The sequence below is a fragment of the Paramisgurnus dabryanus genome, chromosome 19, assembly GCF_030506205.2.
Source record: "Paramisgurnus dabryanus chromosome 19, PD_genome_1.1, whole genome shotgun sequence".
NCBI lineage: Eukaryota > Metazoa > Chordata > Actinopteri > Cypriniformes > Cobitidae > Paramisgurnus > Paramisgurnus dabryanus.
In genome coordinates, this window is record NC_133355.1 from 10561798 (window position 1) to 10585513 (window position 23716).

The following is a 23716-nucleotide window of genomic DNA, read 5'->3' on the forward strand; positions in this document are numbered from 1 at the left end:
ACTTTACCTTTGACAATTGGCTCCTTTATTTAGAAGGCGGGACCTATTCCGCCGTACCGCGCATTTTGCACTGACTTCTCTTATTTTTATAATAATATTATAAATTGACCGTCTTGCTGTTATATCTAAAGTTTTCGCGACTCAAAGAGCACAGAGATGATAGCAAAGAAGCAAAGCTAACGAAAGCAGCCATGGCACTGAACGAGCAATCGTTATTATAATTCAAATGGGCAAACATTATTAAGCAAGTTGACCCGATGTAAAACTGCGTTATTAATCACCATGACTGTAAAGTGGACTTTAAAATCTGGAATAAGCATTAAACATTTCAATCGTCAAGAGAGGAATAACATGGATGGAACTTTCTTGGAAATAAGGATTGTGCATCACACAGACAGGTACAAGGAGGGAGAAGACTAACTTCTATGGCTAAGACAAAAAGTTTAATTTTCGCTACTTGTTTATTGACTTATTAATAACATTTAGCTAAGAATATTTGCCGGTCGGGTCTGTGTCTTCCCGGACGGGTTCGGGTCCAGATTTTAAATAATAGACGGGTCTTCCTCGGATCCGGGTCCAGCTTTTAAATAATAGACGGGTCCGGGTCGGGTCCGGGTCCAGCTTTCAAAACAACAGACGGCTCCGGGTCGGTTCAGTGTAGCACATTTGCGGGTCTGATCGGGTTCGGGTAGGAATTTTTGGACCCTTGTAGACCTCTATGTTTTGGGTCATTGTCTTGTTGAAACAACCATTTCAAGAGCATGTCCTCTTCAGCATCGGGCAACATGACCTCTTCAAGTATTTTAACATATGCAAACTGATCCATGATCCCTGGTATGCGATAAATAGGCCCAACACCATAGTAGGAGAAACATGCCCATATCATGATGCTTGCACCTCCATGCTTCACTGTGTACTGTGGCTTGAATTCAGAGTTTGGGGGTCGTCTCACAAACTGCCTGTGGCCCTTGGACCCAAAAAGAAAAATTTTACTCTCATCAGTCCACAAAATGTTCCTCCATTTCTCTTTAGGCCAGTTGACTTTGGCAAATTGTAACCTCTTCTGCACATGCCTTTTTTTTAACAGAGGGACTTTGCGGGGGATTCTTGAAAATAGATTAGCTTTACACAGACATCTTCTAACTGTCACAGTACTTACAGGTAACTCCAGACTGTCTTTGATCATCCTGGAGGTGATCATTGGCTGAGCCTTTGCCATTCTGGTTATTCTTCTATCCATTTTGATGGTTGTTTTCCGTTTTCTTCCACGTCTCTCTGGTTTTGCTCTCCATTTTAAGGCATTGGAGATCATTTTAGCTGAACAGCCTATCATTTTTTGCACCTCTTTATAGGTTTTCCCCTCTCCAATCAACTTTTTAATCAAAGTACGCTGTTCTTCTGAACAATGTCTTGAACGACCCATTTTCCTCAGACTATTTTCCTGTAGTGCCGGCTCACTCTCTCCTACTGTCGCGTGTGCTTCATACCGGCAGTAGTGATTACATCCAGAGTGAGTCGAGGGTGATCGTCGTGTGTGGTCTCTTTGAACATTGACTTTTGCTTGGCACAATCTCTCCATTTTTCTAAATAAACATTGTTAACTTGCTATTTGACTCCGAGACCTTCTTTGTGACAATTTGATTTTTACCATTATCCATTCATCTGATTTCCGGGTCTGGCACTACCATTTTTAGCATAGCTTAGCACAATCCATTAAATCCTTTAGTTAGATCATTAGCGTGTGCTAAAAAATAACCAAAGAGTTTGCATATTTATCCCATTTCAAACTTGACTCTACTGTAGTTACATTGTGTACTAAGACCGACAGAAAATTAAGTTGTGATTTTCTAGGCAGATATGGCTAGGAATTCTGGCGTAATAATTAAGGACTTTGCTGCCGTATCATGACTCCCGCATACGTAGTGATATTATGCACTGCCCAAAAGTAGTCCTCTGCTATTGAAAGTTAACAAGGGAGCAAAGTCCTTGATTATTACTCCAGAATTCCTAGCCATATCTGCCTAGAAAATAGCAACTTTTAATTTTCTGACGGTCTTAGTACACGATGTAACTACAGAGTCAAGTTTTAAATGGGAAAAAAATGCAAACTCTTTGGTTATTTTTTAGCGCGATGCTAATGGTCTAATCAGATTCTATGCAATATGCTAAGCTATGCTAAAAGTTGTAGCGCCAGACCCAGAGATCAGCTGAATGGATTCCAAAAAGGTAAAAAATCAAATGTTTAACTCTAGGGAAGCTGGAAAATGAGTAGAGTGTCCCTTTAAGGTGGAGTTCAGGGCTACTTTCAAACTATTTCCGCCAGTTTACTTTTCTATGGGTTAAAGATGTAAGGATTTTGTTTTTAAGTTGTTGGTGTTTGGACTGTGATTGGTCATTGGGATGGTTTGGGGCTAGTTTTGAATGGCCATTGTGCTGGTCTTGTTACGCTGATCTGGCAACCCTGACTATGCGCTTATTATTATATAGAATGTAATGTACGTGTAAACAAACATTTGAATTGAATTGCATGTATTAAGGATACATGTAAACTGTTCTGTAATCTGCAAATCGATTGAATTCTGACTGCCAAAAATTGGTGGACGCATAATATGTAGCACAAGAGATCTTAGTTATGAAGACATAGATAGTATAAGAAGACATTGGAATGACATTAGGTGACAAACTGAGCAGATGTTTTCATGTGCAAAGTGTGGCATTATTCCATAAAGAGATATTTGAATGTTACTATACTATTCAGATTTTTGGTTCTCACCTGGAAACAGTGTCATGTTGGTCCTTTCATAACCAGGAGTTTTACAGACTATCTTCCCATCTGATACGCTCTGAATCTCACACTTATGACCTGAGGATAATAAATTACAAAATATGAATTAGATACATAAACACATGATTATTTTATTTTAATGGTTCTATTTTGCCTTTTTTGAAGTCTTCATATTGTTTTAAAGTTCACCTAGAATAAGTTTTCATTGTGAATTGTGGGTAAAATAACACCATTTTGGACTATTCATCTGTTTTCTGCTGGGAGCAGTTTAAAGGGCCAATATTGAAAGCACATTATCTGGTGTAATGCAACACGTGATTTATGGTTAAAAAAAATACATTATTTACCACATACCCTACATTATTGTAGCTCCTCTATGCCCCGCCTTTCTATAACGCCTCAATTTGTACAAAGCCCATAGTTCTAAAAAAGTAAAGTGTGATCCGATTGGCCAGCTATCCAGTGCATTGTGATTTGCAGAGTACCTCAAGTGCGTAAAAGGAAACGTGATTAAAAATTTGAGCTAAACTGTTTTGGAACAGTTTTGTAAATAAAACTTAATCATTGATTTCTTGTTTCCTCCATTGGAAGGCCAAACAAAGAAGTTTGCCTTTCGCAAGGAAATACACAGCATCTCATCAGCATGGCGACAGCAAAAAAACACTACAGTGCGAACAGGGTTCTAAATTAACACCCGCCAACCCGCCAAATGCGGGTTAAAATTAATTTTGGCGGTGTTAATTAAAACTTACCCGCCAGTTTGGCCGGTGATGCATGAGGCATTGCATGAATGTGTAAGACAATTTCCTAAATAAGATAGCACCTCCCCAAAGGACACAGCATGGGGGCAAAGTGAGTGCGCGGGAAAAGCCACTCTCCACGATTCACAGTGGACTTCCCACTGAGACACATTTGGGTTTCAAAGACACACCTTTAGGGTGTCATACATTTGTATTCTTTTCTCTAAAAGCAAACTGTATATGAAATGCTACATGCACAAAGAATCTAAAATCTGTATCTTATTTGTTTTCTATTGAAATGTCTCATCGCAAGTGGTTACAATGGTCTCATATAACAACAGAATTCAATGTTAAAGTATATGAAACTTCATTCAATGTTGATAGACACCTCCCATTCTAAGCATAAACCAATCACCCACTGTATAGAGATTAAGGACAGCCCTTAGTTCTACAACAACCAATCAGTACCAAATTCCTATATGCTTTGTTCTCTGGTTATTTAAGGAGATGTGTAGAAGATTTAGGCGGGACTTTCAATATCTAGAAATGCACCCCCATGATGCTGTATCTTTGATATAGCATCATGTATTTCATTTTACTTTGAGGAATCTGTAAACAGATCTTCATTCTTACCAGGTATGCAATGGTTTTTCCTTTTATTCTTTCATATTTTAATTGGATTGTAAATTGGCTTCTGAATTATGTTTTACCTACCTGGTTAATAAATTGTTACGTTTTGCATTCATTCTAATTTGCTCTGTTTTATTGACTCTTCTAAGTTACTATAAAGAATGATTAATCCTCTGTTTAGGCAGGGAAGATTAGCATGACATGCTAATATTGGTGAACCTCTATTATAACAGGGAAGCCTCTGTTACTACAGGGAAGAATGAGTTATCCTCTGTTTAGGCAGGGAAGATTAGCACTGCAGGCTAATATTTGTTATCCTCTGTTATAGTAGGGACGAATTTGGTTATCCTCTGTTTAGGCAGGGAAGATTAGCACTACTGGCTAATATTGGTTATCCTCTGTTCAGGCAGGGAAGATTAGCATCACATGCTAATATTTGTTATCCTCTGCTATAGTAGGGAAGTATTGGTTATCCTCTGTTCAGGCAGGGAAGATTAGCATCACATGCTAATATTTGTTATCCTCTGCTATAGTAGGGAAGAATTGGTTATCCTCTGTTCAGGCAGGGAAGATTTGCATCACATGTTAATATGTGTTATCCTCTGCTATAGTAGGGAAGAATTGGTTATCCTCTGTTCAGGCAGGGAAGATTAGCACTACATGCTAATATTTGTTATCCTCTGCTATAACAGGGAAGAATTTGTGTATGCGACTGTAAGAGCTACACATTGATGATCTAATGAATGTGTTCAATGTAAACATGAGTAAATAGAATGATCAAACGCTTATCCAAATTCTATATTAACATCAACTTGATTCATATTACAATACGTTTCATATCTTTGGAGTCAGATATTAAGTTGCGTAATGTTAAAACCGGAAGCACCGGAAAAGACAGAATGCGATATAAACCGGCCAGGCCGTTTGGATTCCGTCGTTGGGCCAAACGGATGGATGGGGTCATATTTGGACTCCCTTACAAATGATACATAAAGCTCTGTTCTCGGACATTTATTCCTCTGCCAGTACTTCCTACATTTCCCATCAACACTATGCCGTAATGCTATGTGATAATGTTTCATACACCCATTGGCTGCGCGCAGTTTGAGTGAAACCAGCGCGAGAAACCATGGAAACGAGTGGAGCGCGTCCACCAAAACACAAGGAAGCGGAACGTGCCCCAGTGTTAATCTCAAGTTTAAATTTTAGCAGTTAACTAGTGTATTAATAGCGGCAAAACGGATCTATATTAAATGTAGTTACCCAACTTACACTTGTAAAAGCGACGCAGCAGTCGCACTGACGCATACACGCACAAATCCATGTCCGCGCGAGTCTCTGCGTTCATGCATGCACAACCGCATTCAAAAGGTGACGCCACGTGATTGAGTAAGCAGCTTATGAAAACATGACAAAACTAAAGTAAGTTTCTAAATCAGGGGTGTCAAACATACGGGCGTGATGATTTATACAGTATTATTAAATATTAAATACATATTTTAAAAACTCTTTTAGGCAGATGTCTAGTTCGTTTTTAATATGAGAGACTTGCGGAAAGCAGCAAAACGCGGAATATAGACTAAACACGGTGCCCAAAAATCTTGCTGTTTTATGTTACCACTCCGCTAAAGATCCACTGATTCCAGTAATCCACTTCGTGTTTTCCCGGCCGCTCCGCAGTTTGTTTATGTATTTCTTCCGGTAATGATTTGCTGTCGGTGTTCTAAAAGTGTTAACAACTTAGCAAGCAAACAACAACAAAATATCCACATTCTTAGTATTAACGTTACAATGCTTGTCTAGTCGATTTAATCTTCCCGATAAGCAGAGGTGGAAGTAACGAATTACAACTACTCACGTTACTGTAATTAAGTAGTTTTTTCGTGTACTTGTACTTTTATGAGTACATTTTTAAGTCTGTAATTTCCCTTGTACTTAAGTACAAATTAAGGTAAGTAATGTACTTCGCTACTTTGAAAATCACATTCGTTACTAAGTACTTGTAGAATTTGAATCAAATTAATATTCAAATCTTTGACAGCATTTGGATATCCAATAGAAATAATTGATCGTGGGCGGGCCAATAAAAACCCTTGTATTTGAACCGGAAAAAGAGCCCGGTCTCTGGAGAGCTATTCAATCGATCCTCGCGCGTCCTTCACTGTGACGTTGTATTTAGTGTTTTAATGTCAAAGAACTGTGGCGTTATGGACGCTGAATTAATTAAAAATTCAGAAGAAATACCGGATGATGAGTGCCCATGGCTGCACCTGGGAGTTGTTCAAACAGAGGAAGGAAAGGAGACAGCGTGTAAATGTAATGCAAACTTTGTTTGCCATCTGCAGTGATTTCGGCTTACAATACTTCAGCCTCTAATCTCAAAAAGCACATTATGGTAAGAAGACTTATAACCATATTTATTTGATCGTTTTCGTTTTTAATGTTGGGTAGACCTCACGATAATTTGCCTGAAAACATCACTTGAAACATGTAGGTATGTGACAAAATGACGTAATACGCACGAGCGCTTTGTTCCAACGGCTGTGTTCCCAGCAGGTATTCAGCGCCAGACGCGTTGTTGACTTAAGGTCTTGACACACCGGGACGTTTTTCGTGCGCGTTTATCGTCGGCGTTTAACGTGACGTTTTTTTGCTTTCACACCCAGACGATTTTTACTGGCGCTGAGCCGAGTGAGGTGCAAATTCACCCCTGGACGTTAGATGGCGCTTAATACAAACAGATTTATGCCGGTACACAAGGGGGCGCTGCAAAACTTTATGCTTCTGTTCTGACACTCACTTGTCACACAGAAGAAGAAAGCCACACGCTAGTCAATAACAAGTCATATGCTTGCTTTTAACAAAACATGGATATTACTAGTAGCAGCTCGATTTCTAACAGCAGCAACTATACAAAGACTACTTCAACTCACCATCAGCTACTTGACAGTATGATCATTTGAACCATGATCTTCTCAGATAAAAGCAAACTGTGCATTCGTGTTATAGTCATTATAATTACCATTTTGAAAACGGTGTGTTTATAATATATATATATATATATATATATATATATATATATATATATATTCTTTGTACAAACAATATCTCCGTGAACTTAAATACATTTGTTAAATCAAATCTATTTGATTCGATTCTATTATCAGCACTCTCCACATAAAATTAACTATTTTGATAGAACACGTTATATCAAAATTAAAGCTCTTTCACAAAATATAAGGTAATGGGTGATCCGATGTGTGTATTTTTAACTAATCTTTTACAAGCACTTTCTCTTGTTAACAATTTTCTCACATTTCCTCCCAAATGTATTGTATTTTGTGATTTGGCTAAAGAAGTAGGTATGTAGTTATTACAATAAGAGGTCAACAATACTGATGTACAAATATATGCATAGTGTCAAAATGGCACGTTATTTACAATTCGTTTTTTAATCAAACATTTATTTTTGTGAATGAACTGCAGTTTGCAATAACAATCAGAGACATGACAGTAAAATCAAATAAAACAGGAGTCAGAAATGTTGGTCCAGAAAAGTCACAATGACTTTAGTGCAACTGAACGGTAGTGCAAATCAACATTTAGAAATTAGACATTTTCAAATGAATTTCTTAAATGTATAATCACTTAAAATACATAAGTAAATTGGTATATAATAAACATTAATTTGTGTGAACAAGAACTGGCAGAGCTGTAGAGCAAAAAAGTCACAATGATAGAAGTCTAAGTGAACTGTAGTGCAAATAAACATATGTATGAAATGTACATGTTCAACTGTATTTCTTGAATGTATAAACATTAAAAAAAAAACTAAATAAAATGGTATATAATAAACATCTATAGGTGTGACCAAAAACTGGCAGAGCGCTCCTTCTGTGCTCCTCTTTCTTCTGTGCACTGCTTTCAATTTTTTCCCTTTACCATCTTTTAATAAGAGGTACTTCTCCAGAGGTTTGTCTCGGACTGTTTTCTTTTGTTTAGATTGGACCTTGTCACGGCTGGTGCTGGATGATCCTGAAGACGTGCTTGCTGGGGCCTCCTCACTTTTGCTCACATCATTTTTAGCAGAAATATTGCTGTGAACACTGTAAAGATAAATGTAGTTTTCATCAGAATCAATCTTTCACACTGAGGGCCATGCCACGATATCCATGAGGTCAATATTTGATTACAAATGTAATTTAGATTCATGGTATTTCATCTGACTAAACAAACTAGGTTACCTATACACAGAACACAAATTAACCTCCTAAAACCCGACCTTTGGTTTGGCTTGCATTTTAGATTTCTTCCAGTTATTTTGGGGTTAGGAAGAAGCAATGAATATAATAACCAAATGTTTTTCTTTGAACATGAAGCAGTGTAATTGTCCACGTTTGTGTACAACAGGTTCCAGTTACACACAAAGTATTATGGTGCAAACAACAAAACGTGATATCACACGGTGTACAGGGAACATGCATGGTATGAAGTTAATCACTGTTCAATGTCAGTGCGTATATCATAATGTAATGCACCAATATTCATTTTTATTACTTGCACAGTTATAATGTAAATTTGCACTACTGGTCCGTTCAATACACTACTGGACTGTCTATTTCATACTCCCTGTCCATTTGCACTGCTGGACTACTTGAATTGCATCGTTTACACCCCTGTACTATGTAATGAATATTAGAATAACTATTCACTGCACAATAACTTATGCCATTGCACTCTTAACTGACTAGTTACAATCCAAATTCATTCATGCACTACCTAAATATTAATTTCACTCCTGTTCTGTATAGTTTAATTTATTATGTACATATCCATTTGTGAATTTCTGTATATTATGTTCATAGTACCACCCACAGTAAATTGTTCCATCGTATTACATAATCCTGCACCTATGCAAATACTGATATCCTGCACTTTTTATTCTGCTTTTGCACTTCTGGTTAGACCTAACGTTAAACTGCATTTTGTTGCCTTGTACTTGTGTAATGACAATAAAGTTGAATCTAATCTAATCATATAGCCCACACAGCTATGTATTGTTATGTTCTTATATATATCACGTTACCTTCGAAATTAAGTCGATGTTGTGAGGAACTCCGACACCTTCATAAACCTCCACAGCCTCGATGCTTCCTTGTGTGTTTACCTGTTCCACGTGCTCCGCAAGACCAGTTTGTGCTTGAGCGCCACCAAGTCTGTTTTACTGGAACTTCAGCAGCGCCAGGCACGTGAACAAAAGGGCCAATCTCATTGGTCGGCCAACTTTTAACGCGCCGGGTCAAACCAAAAAAACGTGTCCCACGCGTTTTTCTGAAAATGACGCATTTGCGCCTCGCGCTTTTCGCGTGGGTGTGCGCACTCACATTGGCGCTCGTTCTTGAGTCACGAGACGTTAAACGTCGACGATAAACGCGCACGAAAAACGTCCCGGTGTGTAAAGACCTTTAGGAAATCTGTCATATCTTTGCTTTGTGAATACCTCTAAAGCCCATATACTAGTGACATAAATTACTTCCTCACGTTGATTTTCACGTTCGAATTTCCAAGATTGCTGTCGTAAGAAGAAAGTTATAAGCGAAGCAAAATTTCTCTCGTTTTTGGCATTGAAATCCTCTATGAAGGCGAGTATTTTTTTGTTTCAAACCAAATACTTTTGATAGAATATACATTTAACTTGAATTAGGTGAAGTTTGGGATTGATTGTAACATTCGCACGTGCTTTTTTAAGATCCGCAAGTGACGTTGTTGTCAAAAGCAGAATCGCCCATTCAATCATATTGGCTTCCAAAACTTCTCCGTTTTCATCAATCCGTGCATTATTTTTTTAAAGTAATCATACAGAAAGAAGGATTAGAATCTCTAGATTACATTATTGGCATAATTTTGTCAAACATATAAATAAATACATGCATGCAACATGCATGCATTTATTGAATTATTATTAATGATAAATAACATAATCATCAATTAATGTATTAATAATATCTGACCATTTAAATTGCTCGCCAGAATTATTAGTCAATTAAGAAATATTAAAGAAACAATGAAATGTTTCTTTAATATATAAAAATACAGCTTTTATTTGAGAGGGCTTTGATTTCATATGGAAAGATATGCGTGGATTGATGCTCTCGGTTTCAATAATTAGTGGTTAATAAAAAATAATAACATTTATATATATATATATATATATATATATATATATCTCTTTTAAAAAGATGTCATCTTAATCATGGGCTTTTAATTACATACAATGTGGTGTTTGAATTATGCAAATAGACCAAGAAATGAGAAAGTTATGATATTTTAAAGTGTTTGGTCAAGCGGAAGTTTTTCATAGTTTTATAGTTTTAATTGGGTACAAAAATGCCCCCTAATTTTCGAGTTAAACAATTCCATAACTTTCTTAATAATTATCCGATTTTAATAATTTAAAAACCATGTTAAAGTTCTTTTTATTATCTATCATATGGTTATAATTATATATGTATTTATATTTTTTGTCACATACCTAAAACATGAGCTTCAGTTTCCTAGGTGACGAGCACGTAGACCGTAAAAAAAGATTTAACATTGTAAAATGGCGCTCAAAGGTAAATTTCATGTCATTGTCAACATTGTATTATTCATATTGAATCAGTGTTTTAAGCTTATAATAATAAACAGTCTAATAAGGACTCTTTTATCAAATTCGTCTGTTGCCGCGTCCCACTGGCGTAGCAGTGTAACTGCACTGACAGCCTGTCTAAATTAGACATATGTCAGTGCTAAATGCTGATAACTTTTGAAATATTAGTAGTGTACTTTTGGAAAGCTTTCTTGTCCAATAATATTTTTAACTCTTTTCCCCGCCATTGACGAGTTATCTTGTCAATTAAGAAAAAAAAACATTTGCATAAAACGTGTTTCTGAAGAATTTATGTTAATGTGCAATACCGCGATTGTCCACTAGATAGCGGACTTAACCAATTTATGGATAAACTGAAGCCAAAACGTTATTTACTAATTTTATGTTTGATATTCGTTCTGAATCTGATCTCTAACTAAATTCCTTCACAAAAATGCAATTGTTTCAGCTTTTTGCTAAAAAAAATGTGTATTTGTAAAGAAAAACACCAATATTTAAGAGTTTATAAGCAGGGAAAAAATATGATGGAACGGTTTTTCACTTTTTTTATTGTTTGTTTGAAAGTAGAGGGTCTGTTCTTTCATTTGAAAAATTTCCTGGAAGGCATTTTGTAAAACTTATGAAAATCATAAAAAATGCTGGCGGGCAACTTTTCGAAAAATGGCTGGCGGGGAATGAGTTAATGTAAAAAAAATCTGTTTTTAAATAAAATAACCCAACAAGCTTATTTATGTTGTATCATAATTCATTAATAATAATAATAACATTAGACCATTTTTATAACTTGATAAAAATTATATGAAGAAACAATATGAAATAATATAGCTGCTGTTAAAATCATTTAACATTCTTTAAACAGACAAAATTCCTGTACTATGTGTTTATTCGTATAAAACACAAATTGCCTGTTTTTAATCCATTCATATCTCTGATTTCATTCAATGGATTTAATGTTTATTCAATAAATATCACCGGCTAAAAAGTAATTTGTACTTGAGTAGTTTTTAAGAGGGGTACTTTGTACTTATACTTAAGTACATTTTTAACACCAGTACTTTTACTTGTAATTGAGTATTTTTTTAGCAACTACTTGTACTTGTACTTGAGTACAAATTTTCAGTACTCTTTCCACCTCTGCCGATCAGATCTAAGTTAATATAAACACTAAATTTGCTGTTGTTGGCACAGTTTGTAGACAAAATATACAAAAAACCAGAGGTGGAAAGTAACGAATTACATTTACTCACGTTACTGTAATTGAGTAGTTTTTTTGTGTACTTTTACTTTTTTGAGTAGTTTTTAAAATCTGTACTTTTACTTTTACTTAAGTATGTTTTGTTTAAAGTATTGTACTTCCCTACATTTTAAATCATATCCGTTACTGAGTAAAAAATATTTTTAAAAAGCAAGGTGAAAAGACGTGTGCAACGGATGATTGATGGGCGGGGGGAACGCGCAAAAAGAACCATGGAGACGGACGAGACAGGCGCCTCAAATCTTATGAAAGAAACCCCTGGCCATATATAAGCGACCTGACGCGAAGCAAGTGTTTTATTCCTATGAAAGGTAGGATTCATGCTTTGAGTACGAAATTGCCGACCGGGTTTTTACCACTCATTTGCACGATGCGTTTTTAATACCATGCGCATTATCTTCCGAGGTCTAGCAGCTTCGTGTCAAGTCAAACACAACTTCAGAACGTCCTCGAGAATGCGCAGGTCATTAGACATTGCAGAGAGAGAGAGAGAGAAAGTGAAAGAAGATAAAGGTCTGACATCAGGTACCCAGGTCAGGGAAGCTAGAAGACAAAATAGTATATAGCCATGGCACTCATCTCATAATATGCTAATTTGAACTATAATAAAATAATGTATGTTACCAGCAATACATCAATTACAAACTTACTATAGTGATTGTATTTACTAGCTGCTGACCACCTTCAAAAGTGCATAACTCACATATAAAAATCAAACAATTCCATAAATGTTTCTTAGTTTAAAAAAGCTTTTTATTTTATTAACTTTTTGTTATTGCACTTTAATTGTAAAGATGTTCCTACAATTAAAAACAACTAGTTTGAGATTTATATTCCCATGTCGTTTTTGAACTATACTACAATCCTCCACCTCTCCGCGCTGTAAAAAAAAGTAACTTTTACTCTGAGTAAATTTAAAATGACTTACTTTTTACTTTTACTTTAGTAGATTTTTAGACCAGTAACTTTACTTTTACTTAAGTAAAATATTATTAAAGTAACTTTACTTTTACTTGAGTACAATATTTTATTACTTTTTCCACCTCTGCAAAAAACACAAATGCCTTCAGAAAATATAGACAGAGAACGGAAAGGGATGCTACTAAAGGCAGTTCAACATTGCAAACATGGATTCAAAGCTCCATCAAGCCACCAGGTAAATCAGATTGAATATTTAGCAGATTGTCACACTTTAATTCGTGCTATTATATTTCCCATTATAATCACTTGTCTAAGTTGATGCTGGTAATATAACACATCATATTTATAATACTTTATTAGAACCATAATAATAGTACCACCCCCTTTTTGGTTTGGGCCACTGCCCCATCTAGCATTTTCATTATTTAAAGGGGACATATTATGAAAATCAGACTTTTTCCATGTTTAAGTGCTATAATTGGGTCACCAGTGCTTCTATCAATCTAGAAAATGTGAAAGAGATCAACCCAGTAACTTAGTTTTGGTAAACCATTCACTACAAGCATGTGAAAAAATTGGTCATTGTAATTTGGCTCCTATTGTGATGTCAGAATAGGATAATACCGCCCCCTTTATCTGCACTATCCAACCACAGCACTCCAGTTTAGTGCAGAGAGAAAGAGAGAGAAAATAGTTCACAGCACAATTGAGTTTCAATTACAACAAACCACCATCATCGTGATCAGTGTTTGCACTTCATTGGCTCATTTGCATTTTAAATGACACACCCAAAAACGGCACACTTTTGCTCAGGCCGACAAAGTGGCAATTTTAACATGCTGTAATTAATTATCTGTGGGGTATTTTGAGCTAGAACTTCAATTACACACTCTGGGGACACCAAAGATTTAATTTACATCTTAAAAAAAATCTCATAATATGTCCCCTTTAAATTACTGTTCTCATTACAAATAAATTCCAAAGAAAAGTGAATGGTTTATAAATAATTTTGGCATTAAGGTTTAATTTTGTTAAGGTTTCATGCAAAGGAAGTAAAATTAAGGCTTTTCAATCTAAGGCCAGTGGGTTTTGTACAGATGTAAATTTGTGTGTCTAGTGTGTACAGTATGAGTGTGACTTATGAAGTGTAGTTTTTACAGAGCTTTTTGTTTCACTAGTTTTCTTGCTAATTAACTAGTTTGTTTAGTTTATTTTAAGGTTTAAAAAATTATCCGGCCCTCACATTGTGCCGTTATTTACCATGCGGCCCTCAGCCTAAAATGAGTTTGACACCCCTGTTCTAAATAATAATGATAATCGTATTTCGACTCGATCATTATTGGCTCCTAGATGGACATCTGAAATGTTTTGTGCAAAGCAGTAAAAGGGAAGCAGAAAGGAGATGATGAGTTTAAGGGAGGTAAGACAAATTACCTCCTTACTCAGTCAGGTCTCAAACATTAGAGGAAATAGCTCAGGGAAACCTCTTGTCAAGTCTATAGGATTGCATTGTTGCTGAGAAAATTAACACATTTATGTCTTACACTGTTCTGTATTTTCAGATATGAAACTAATATTTAGTTTACTAATATTTAACTCTAGGACACTATAAACACTTAGCAGTAGCTATGACTGAGATTATTTTAGTATAGCAGTTATAAAATGACTGGTTTCTTAAAATATTGTAAAAATATTCTTGTAAAAATAAGTTATTAATCATTGCTATCATTGTATAATGTTGAAAATATTTCTCTGCTCTCATTATTCCCAAATATTTTATGCCATTTATGCCTCCAAACATGTTAATAATGTTAGGTATGATAAAGATGAGGGAGAGTTTTGGGAGCGAGAGAAGGCAAGGATATAGACAGAGAAACAAAGAAAGCTTGTGTTTGATCACAAAAATGTCGTTATGTTTTGTCAGGATTGTCGCATGTACGCGAAAGAAAAAATGAAACGAACAGTTTCGTGGTGGGAACTAATAATTTTAAAGTTGAGGCAGTAAAGGACCATGAGAGTGCCAGAAGTCATCAGAGAGCCTAACGTTAATTAAAACTGCCAAGATCGTATTGAAGAGAGCCTTGTTGGGAGAAGCCTCACATTTATGTATGTTTTCATGCCAACAATGTTAATAAAATTATCAAATGCATTCAGTGGCACTCATCATTTCTCTTATTTTCACCGGAAAAAATTTGGCTAGTGGAAATGCTGATTGGCTGGTAACTTTAGAAAGTTACCAGCCACATTGGCTGGTGATCAAAAAAGTTAATTTAGAACCCTGAGTGCGAATGACAATTACACTCTCTATCTTTGCATATAGGGCGAGGTTGTGCAAATGTTACTACTAGCATGACGAGCAACCGTAGCTTGTGTTTGAAAGAGCCGTTTGTATACAGTTCTTAACAAACCTGTATGTTAATAGGTGCCAAATTCTTTCTCTGCCGGTGAGTGTTCGTCACAGCGTTGAGCAAGGCTTAGGTTAAGAAAGACGCTCTGAATCACCCACTTGCTTTGAAGAGGAGAAAGTGGCACGGTCATGTTTTCCTGCTTGGCCATTTCGATGGATGCTCAAGCCGAGCCCCAGAGCATCCACGGGATCGGCGCATATCTGCATGTTTATTGTATCACTTCCACTCATGAAACAACAAGTGAGAAACCTTTTGGGGGTTATAATGTTTCCAGTCGTACTGAAAGCGCAGATTGATATTTTTTCACAACTTTTGAGTGACCAAGAGAGAACAGCTGTTTCTCAATCCGAACGCTGCAGCCTCCAGAGGTTGCATATGCAGGCTGCATGTCATCAAGCCTGGTTTATTCTAGTTAACTGAGTTACATTTGCAAGTCATAAGCATATTACAACAATGTAAGATTAACAAAGAATAAACGTCAACTTTATAATTGTTAATATTATGAAATACAAGTCTTGGTGACGTATGCAGCTTGCAAATGCGACCTCTGGAGGCTACAGTGCTCGGATTGAAAAACGGCCAATATCTTTTCTCATTGTTCTGCCCCCAAGCCAGCGAGTCATCACTGATATCAGTTGCGTTCCCTTGCAAATAGCGCATTAACTCTGCGTCTGCTGGCCTTTTGTGTTAACACGAACCTGAAGACATCACACTGGGCGAGATTTTTCATAATTTGTGACGTGCACACCACCGCAGGGCGCACTTCCCGACCGCGGGTCGCACTCCAATTACAACCGTCCCAGCCCTACCGTAAATGAGGCTTCACTTTTGAAAAAAGATCTCTTTGGGTCTGAGGGCTCTATCATACACCCGGCGCAATGTGCAACGCAAGTATCTTTTGCTAGTTTCAACCCGGCACAATGATCATTTTCACGCTTAGCACCACGTTGTTTAAATAGCAAATGCATTTGTGCCCAGTTTTGCGCCCATGGGCATTCTGGTCTGAAAACGAGGTGTTTTCAGGCGCATTGTTGGGGCATTGCTATTTTGAGGGAACTAAAATAGACTACGCCATTGACCTACAAAAACCTGGTCTAAAGTCTAAAGTCAATTGCCCAATATTGTTTTTGTTATTTAAAGAGCGCGTTAGTAATATGTGCCTATAAACGGGACGACACACGGGTTTGCTTATCACATACATGAATGGCAGCAGCACCAAAAAACGCTTTTAAATATGAAAAATTAAAGCATTAAAATGTAAAAGATTATTATTGAGTCTCTTGGACATATATAAGGACCGATTATGAGACGTTAGAAGGCATAGTTGGCTTGATGGCTATATATGGTGGAAATTTTGTGTCAATAGCCCACTTAGAAATCCCCTTACTGATTAAAATGTTGATGTTTCAAATACTTATTTAACCCGCTGAATATATTAACATATAGCAATCGGTAAAGCTGAATCTTTATTGACAGAGCTACTGTACAAGCTGTGAACAGAGGGGGGTTATAAAAGTAAAAAGAGTGAGCCAGCAGCTAAAAACTATCAATATTCATCTGGATTAGGAAGGGAGAACAAAGTTAATTTAAAATCGTGGTGATAAACAGTGTGTCATAGACATGGTAACAACACACTCCTAAAGCAGTTCAACCAGTTCTCTGATTTTAAAGATCATCTTGGGTGCTTCAATATAATTTAGAAAATCTGATCTTGTACATATGAATTAGTGTTCTGTTGAAGAATCTTAAACAATTATTTTGGTTTTAGTTATTTATTATCTGTATTTTTTAATCTGAAGCTTTGTTTATTTTCAGGTTTAAATTAGATTTTAAATCAGTCTTGTAAAAACTGTATATTCCACTGACAGAATATCAGGTTTACCTCCCACTAAAACCTCAGCTGGTCGGTCGGTCTCATCAAAGTAACGTCCATGAATAGTCAGTGATGTGCCACCTAGCAAGCTGCCTTCAGACGGAGAAACTCCTGTCACTTCTGAAAGACAGGCACATTTATTTATTTAATAAACAACAAGCCAAGATTTACAGGGAATTACAGTTGGTATCCATTAAGAAGAAAAATTATATTTCAGACCTGCATATGTCTGAAACATGGCAAGCTTGTTCAGTGCTGAAACACTGAAAAGCTCAACATCTGGAAGACTCCTAAAAAATAAATTGTGTTTTTTTGTGATTTTCAAAGACGATAATGAGATGCAGATACTTTAAATGTGTAAATTTGATGTAAAATAACATCAAACTTCTCTGACCTCCCATATCCACCATCCAGAATGTAACTGAAGTTGTGATGACCTGAAAATCATGACCAACAACATTTTATATTCTATAAACAGAAATATAAATACATTTTCATTAAATATTCTGTTGGGATAATAAAATTCCTCACCAACATAAGTTCCTGTCATTTTGCAACTCATGGATCCATAATCAGAATAGTCCAATTTTAGGCCATACCTGGAAAACAAAAGGCGATTTGTACAGTTTACATTGACATTTAACATTTTCATTGATAAATTACTTCAAAGATGCTTACTTTTCATCAGAATTAGGTTTCAGTAGATCACAAGGCATGCCACCCATGTATGCCCTGAGGAAAAAATTATAATTCAAAACAGTATTCAGATGAACCCAATATCTGTATTGTAGACTGTATTGTTATTCATCTGTGTATTTGCTTTCACCAGACCTCACAAATCTTGTATTCTTCCCATTCGAACTTTTGGTGGTACTGCTTCCATAAACATCAGTCATAATCTTCCCGTGGATTGTCACCACAGTACCTATTTGTTGACAGTAAAGTTGTAAAATTACTTAATTTTTAAGTGCAACAATCTATACAACAGTAATTTCTAAAAGAATCTAAAACAAGAATCTTACCTGGAAGACCTGTAAGTGGGCTAAGACTTTGAATGGTGGGTGTATAACCGAATGTACTGAAGAACTGTAAAATTACACCATGTGTTGTAAAATATTTAAAAAGATGAATATTGTATAGTAAACAGTTTACTGTAATCTTTCTCACTTACATAGAATCTGAAATCATGCAAGCAGTTTTTACATAAGTGATCTTGTAACGTGTTCCCTGTGTCCCTGTTATCTGGTGTTTTATTATGCTTGTGTTTTGGGTTTATATTATGTCTCTGTGTACCTGTGTTTCACCTGTGTTCATGTATACCCTTGTTCCCAGTTGTATCTCCCTGTGTTAATTAGTGTCTCCGCCCCCTTGTTTGTAACCATGGATATTCATTGTGATCATGCTTCTCCCCTTGTGTGTTGTCCTAGTCCCTGATTGTATCTGCTCTGTGATTGGTCTTTGTCTTGCATTTATACCCTGCCTGTTCATTCTGTGTTTGTGGATTGTTGTATGATGTCGTAGTCCCTTGTGTGTTCCCTAGCTCTTGGTTTTTGCTTTATTTACACTTTTTATGGAATAAACTGCACTTGGATCCACATCTTGCCTCATCGTGTTGCTTACCCATGACAGATCTAAAGGAACACCATACACACTGACCACCACCCTATATGAATCTGCTGGCAGAGCTCTGAAGAAGACAAAGAAAAAACTTGTTTAAGAACAAAGTTGAATTTATACAGTTGAAATTCCTTCTTCAAATTTAGATTTGCATACAGTATCTTTGGCATTTCTATCTTGGTAAACATGCTCCACAATAAAATGTAATTAGTCAATATGAATCAATCAATATTCAAACATATTTATTATAAATGCAATTGTTATATAATATATTTTATTATTATATTGTTTAAAATAATAACGTTAATCATTGTTAACATTAACAACAAAATAGTATATCGACAAACACCACCATACTACTTGGGTCAACACCTGTTTCTGTAATATTCAGCAATACAATTTAAACTTTAATTTGAAGTTGACCTACTGTATACTTTTAAAATGTTGCCACTTAATTAGAACATTTTTATTTATATTATGCCTAGTAACTAAATGAACCTTTAGACATTGCATACATGTATGGAAGGTATTTTTGGCCTTTTTAAAATTAATTAATTAAATGATAAAAGAAAAAATAAATTGCAAAATATGTCTCAAATTTGAAAATTAAATGCTAAAATAAAAATTAAAAGATTTTTTAAATTATTTCATTTTCAATGTGATGAAGCATCATTCCTGCCAAATTGAAAATAAAATGCAGTTGATGATTTGACATTTAATTTTCAATACAAACTTGAGGTAGCATGCAGCCTCACTGATTAAAGAATCAAATGTGTTCACAAAAATTGTTGTGATTGTTTTTGTTTGTTGAACTTTTTTATAAAAGAAAAGATTACAGTACTTATAGGGAGCTTATTCACAGTGCCCACATATTTTATTCATTTCTTCATTTAAGAAGTTTTAATCTTAACATGAGCCTGTGCTTTTAAAAACGAAACAATAAAAACATTTTGAACTAGTTAATTCTTACCTTGTATAGCACACAATCTGTTTGGAGTTACTGGAGTCTTTTTCGATATCACAGGGAATCGATCTCGTCTGAGAAACCATAGTCACACTGTTCCCATTTGGGTCTGATGCATTTAGACTATTTGGAGCAAATCCTAAAGAAAAATAACCAAAGATAGCATGAATTTTATACATTTTTAACTTATAATAATGGAATTCTCAAGATTACTTTTATAACTTTTAAAGGGACATTCCAGTTTTTTGAAAATATGCTCATTTTCCAGCTCTCCTAGAGTTTAATATTTGATTCTTACCATTTTGAAATGCATTCAGGTGATCTTCGAGTCTGGCGGTGCCACTTTAGCATAACTTAGCACAATCCATTAAATCTGATTAGTCCATTAGCATCGCACAAAAAAAATAGTTTAGATATAAAAACTTTACTCTTCTGTAGTTACATTGTGTACTGAGACCGACAAAAAATTTAAAGCTATGATTTTCTAGGCAGATATGGCTAGGAACCAGGGGCACCGTTAGGGGGGGGTGCAGAGTATGCAAGGCATATGGGACCATGAGTACGCTAGGGGGCCCCACCGTCATCACTTTTACGTTTTTTTATTGTACCCGTTTAATTATTAACACTATAGTAAAATGTAAAGTAAATGAATATAAAACTACTGTAAATGACTTTGTGTTAAGTACAGTTGAGACACTTTTAAAAAACAGCGTGCAAGCATGACCTAGTAGATGCAATTACATATTTGGCGGTTCTGGTGGTTTTTAATTTGATTGTGCGGGTATGGATATGGTTGCGTAGGCAACATTTTGGTTTGGGATCAGTTTGGTGGGTTTGCTATGCAATCCTATTAAGTTACCACAAACAGTCGACAGCCCTACTGTTTGGCATTTCAAGGTAAGATCTCACATGCCACTAAAAAGCGCTCATGCTGATCTGTAAATCGTAAAATGTTTCATGAAAAATTTAAAATATTTGTGTTAATACAAAAGAACAGCAAGGGCTTTATTTAAGGAAATATTAGGATAGCGACTGCTGACAACTAGGCTGTTGCATTTTTAAGACGGACAATAACTTAATAGGCGGAGTTAAAAATATTATTTTCTGCAATTGTGGACTCTTTATTATATTAACATGAAATAGGAGAATTGTTGTAATTGAGTTAAATTTTAAATGACTAAGAGCTGGTTTTAATGTTACAGCGCATCATTTTCAAAGTGAAAGTGATTCATTTTTATTCAGGTTTGCAATGGAGGTTTTGCCCAAAAAGTTAACAGTGCAGCTATTATAAACGCTATATCAGATTGTTTTTAACATGTATCCTAATAGAGAATGTCTGTTTTATATTTATGTTTAAGTATTGTTGTGTTTAAATATTGTTGTAATGTTGTTAATGTTTTGTTTCAATTTAATATGACGGTGGATCATAAGACATAATTTTCGAGTTTAAATTAAGTTTTGTTTGCTTTAAATGTTTGCTTAAAATGAATTTCGTTTAATATAATTAGTCTCTTAATTTTAATCAATGTTTTGTTGATAAGTTTTGTGAATATTAAAGAAAAAGAACATTAAAAAGAACACCGTGCTTCTCATTACGTAACAAATATAAACTACTGCAATATGCTACCAAATGCCAAAACATGCAGTATTATCTTTGTAATAATATAGTTGTTGTTGGATGTGCAAAATCATATTATGGAGTATATCACTTTTATTGCTTTTCAAAAAACAGCCTTCAGTGCACAGAAATTAAATTTGCATGCCCACCAGCAGCACATTTGATTGCGGCATGCATTTGACTGAAAATCAACGTCATTTTTTAAACTTTGGCCGATTGTGCTTTTTGCAACTTCTGTGTCACTGGCTAAGGGCGTGCGTGGGCGAGGTGCAAACTTGAAAAAAAAAATCAACGTCATATTATTTTTTAATACTTTTGCCGGCCACGCTTTTTTGTCATGAGCGGAGGACGCGTGTGGGGTTGCGGGAAACCCATACCATAAAGAGAATATAAGTTATTTGGTGTTTTCTGGTGAATACAATCGGTTTGTGATAACATTTTTAAATGGACAAAATGGACTATAAGATCATCAATATGAATTGAATTGAATTAAACTCTGAAGAATTAACTATTATAGGCTAAACATAAATGTACACATTTTCGCTTCTAAAACAAACCGCACAGAAAACTTGACTGCCGCGACTTTCAAAGCGCCTTCCATAGATTTCCATAGATTCAGAAATGCATCTCCATGCATTATTCTTCTTTTAGTGATCTCTTTCAAATCAGTCACGTGAATGTTTTCTGCCTTTCCAGATTAAAATGGTATTCGTTTTTCGAATAGCCTAAATCTTTTTTTTTTTTTTTTGCTTCATACATTTATTTTTAGTTGCAAATGCGACTTGTAAAATTAAATAAATGCACTCAACTGAGTAATTTTCTATAGCTACACATTATGGTATGAAAATCAAACAATCATCTAAAGAAAGGGGCCCAAAATTCTGTCTCGCATACCCCCCTTGAAACTGTTCATTGCGCCCCTGCTAGGAACTATACTCTCATGGCTGCAGCAGGCGTAGTGATATTATGCACTGCCCAAAAATAGTCCCCTTGGTTACTTTCAATAGCAGTGGACTATTTTCGGGAAGTGCATAATATCGCTATGCCTGCTGCCGCCATGTTACGCCAGCAAAGTCATTGATTTTACCCCAGAATGTGACTATAGTTTCGATGTAACTACAGAAGAGTCACATTTTAAAAAGGAAAAATATTGAAACTCTTTGATTAGACCATTAGCATCGCATTAAAAAAATAACCAGATTCAATGGATTATGCTAAGCTATGCTAAAAGTGCTAGCGCCAGACCCAGAGATCAGCTGAATGGGTTCCAAAATGGTAAGAATCAAATGTTAAACTTAGGGGAGCTGGAAAATGAGCATATTTTCAAAAAAGTGGAATGTCCCTTTAAGTTGTTTTTAATACCTTCCCCCTTTATGGTCACTCTTGTTCCTCCATTGATGCTGCCACTGTAAGGTGTTATTTGATGGATCTCCTGCGCACCTGTATGACACAAGGTTAGTTACAAAAAGCTTTAATACTGCATGTATTAAATATTTTATTTGTAGAATGAAAATTTTGTTGTGAAGGGATACACACGGCCAAAATGCTATCGTATGAGAAAGCACATATAGCCTACCTGCTGAACTCCACAGTAATATAAAAATGGTAAGTGGCAGATGCAGGGGCCAGCGCTGGTGACCCATGTTCTTCAACAGTCTCACAGCATGCACACCTCAAAGTAATGCCACCTGCAGATATCACTTTTGGACCAACAACAGAAAGATATTGTATGTATAATACTTTTTATAGCGGGTTGGCCTGATTTCTTTACGTTTACAAAATAAGTAATTCTTTATTATTAATATTTTACTGATACTGTCAAGACTATTTGCATTACATAGCTTGGTTTAGTAATTGTATTATTTAAATATATTATAAATTGTAAAAAACTAAACAACTTTTGTATTAAACATTATTAAAAGAGATTAGCCTATTACAAAAAAAGAAATAAATTATGCTGGTGAGAGCGCTCTTCGAAAATTAATAAAGTTTACATTAATCATCATGCATGCCTACCTACCTGTGAAGATCTCTGGAGAAAACCACACACTAACAATCCAACAATCCTAATAGAGCTCCATCCTTATATAGTACCTGCCCATGGGTGGAAACAGGTGCATCTCTGTCAACTTCCTAGATCAGTAGACAGTAGAGTACTACGGGAATTAGCCATTTTAAGGTCTAAATCACAAAATCCTTTTGAAATCACCCTCTGATTTAAATCAGCCATTTGTAATGGTGTCTTACACAATAAAG

At 35.6% G+C, this 23716-nt stretch overlaps 1 protein-coding gene across 1 annotated transcript in view; it reads right to left on the minus strand.

Annotated features, from left to right (window-relative positions):
* LOC135773571 (fibrocystin-L-like) overlaps window positions 1–23103 on the minus strand; it is a 125810-nt gene extending 102707 nt beyond the window's left edge. The window contains exons 1-12 of the mRNA XM_065283237.1: window positions 23037–23103; window positions 22823–22900; window positions 19849–19981; window positions 18882–18948; window positions 18284–18347; window positions 18093–18186; window positions 17940–17993; window positions 17793–17860; window positions 17656–17698; window positions 17481–17551; window positions 17271–17381; window positions 2774–2863 (exon numbers count right to left, since the gene is read on the minus strand). Of these exons, the coding sequence (XP_065139309.1) occupies window positions 2774–2863; window positions 17271–17381; window positions 17481–17551; window positions 17656–17698; window positions 17793–17860; window positions 17940–17993; window positions 18093–18186; window positions 18284–18347; window positions 18882–18948; window positions 19849–19981; window positions 22823–22900; window positions 23037–23103 (940 nt within the window). The remainder of the gene's footprint in view (window positions 1–2773; window positions 2864–17270; window positions 17382–17480; window positions 17552–17655; window positions 17699–17792; window positions 17861–17939; window positions 17994–18092; window positions 18187–18283; window positions 18348–18881; window positions 18949–19848; window positions 19982–22822; window positions 22901–23036) is intronic.
* Between the last annotated feature and the right edge of the window lie 613 nt (window positions 23104–23716).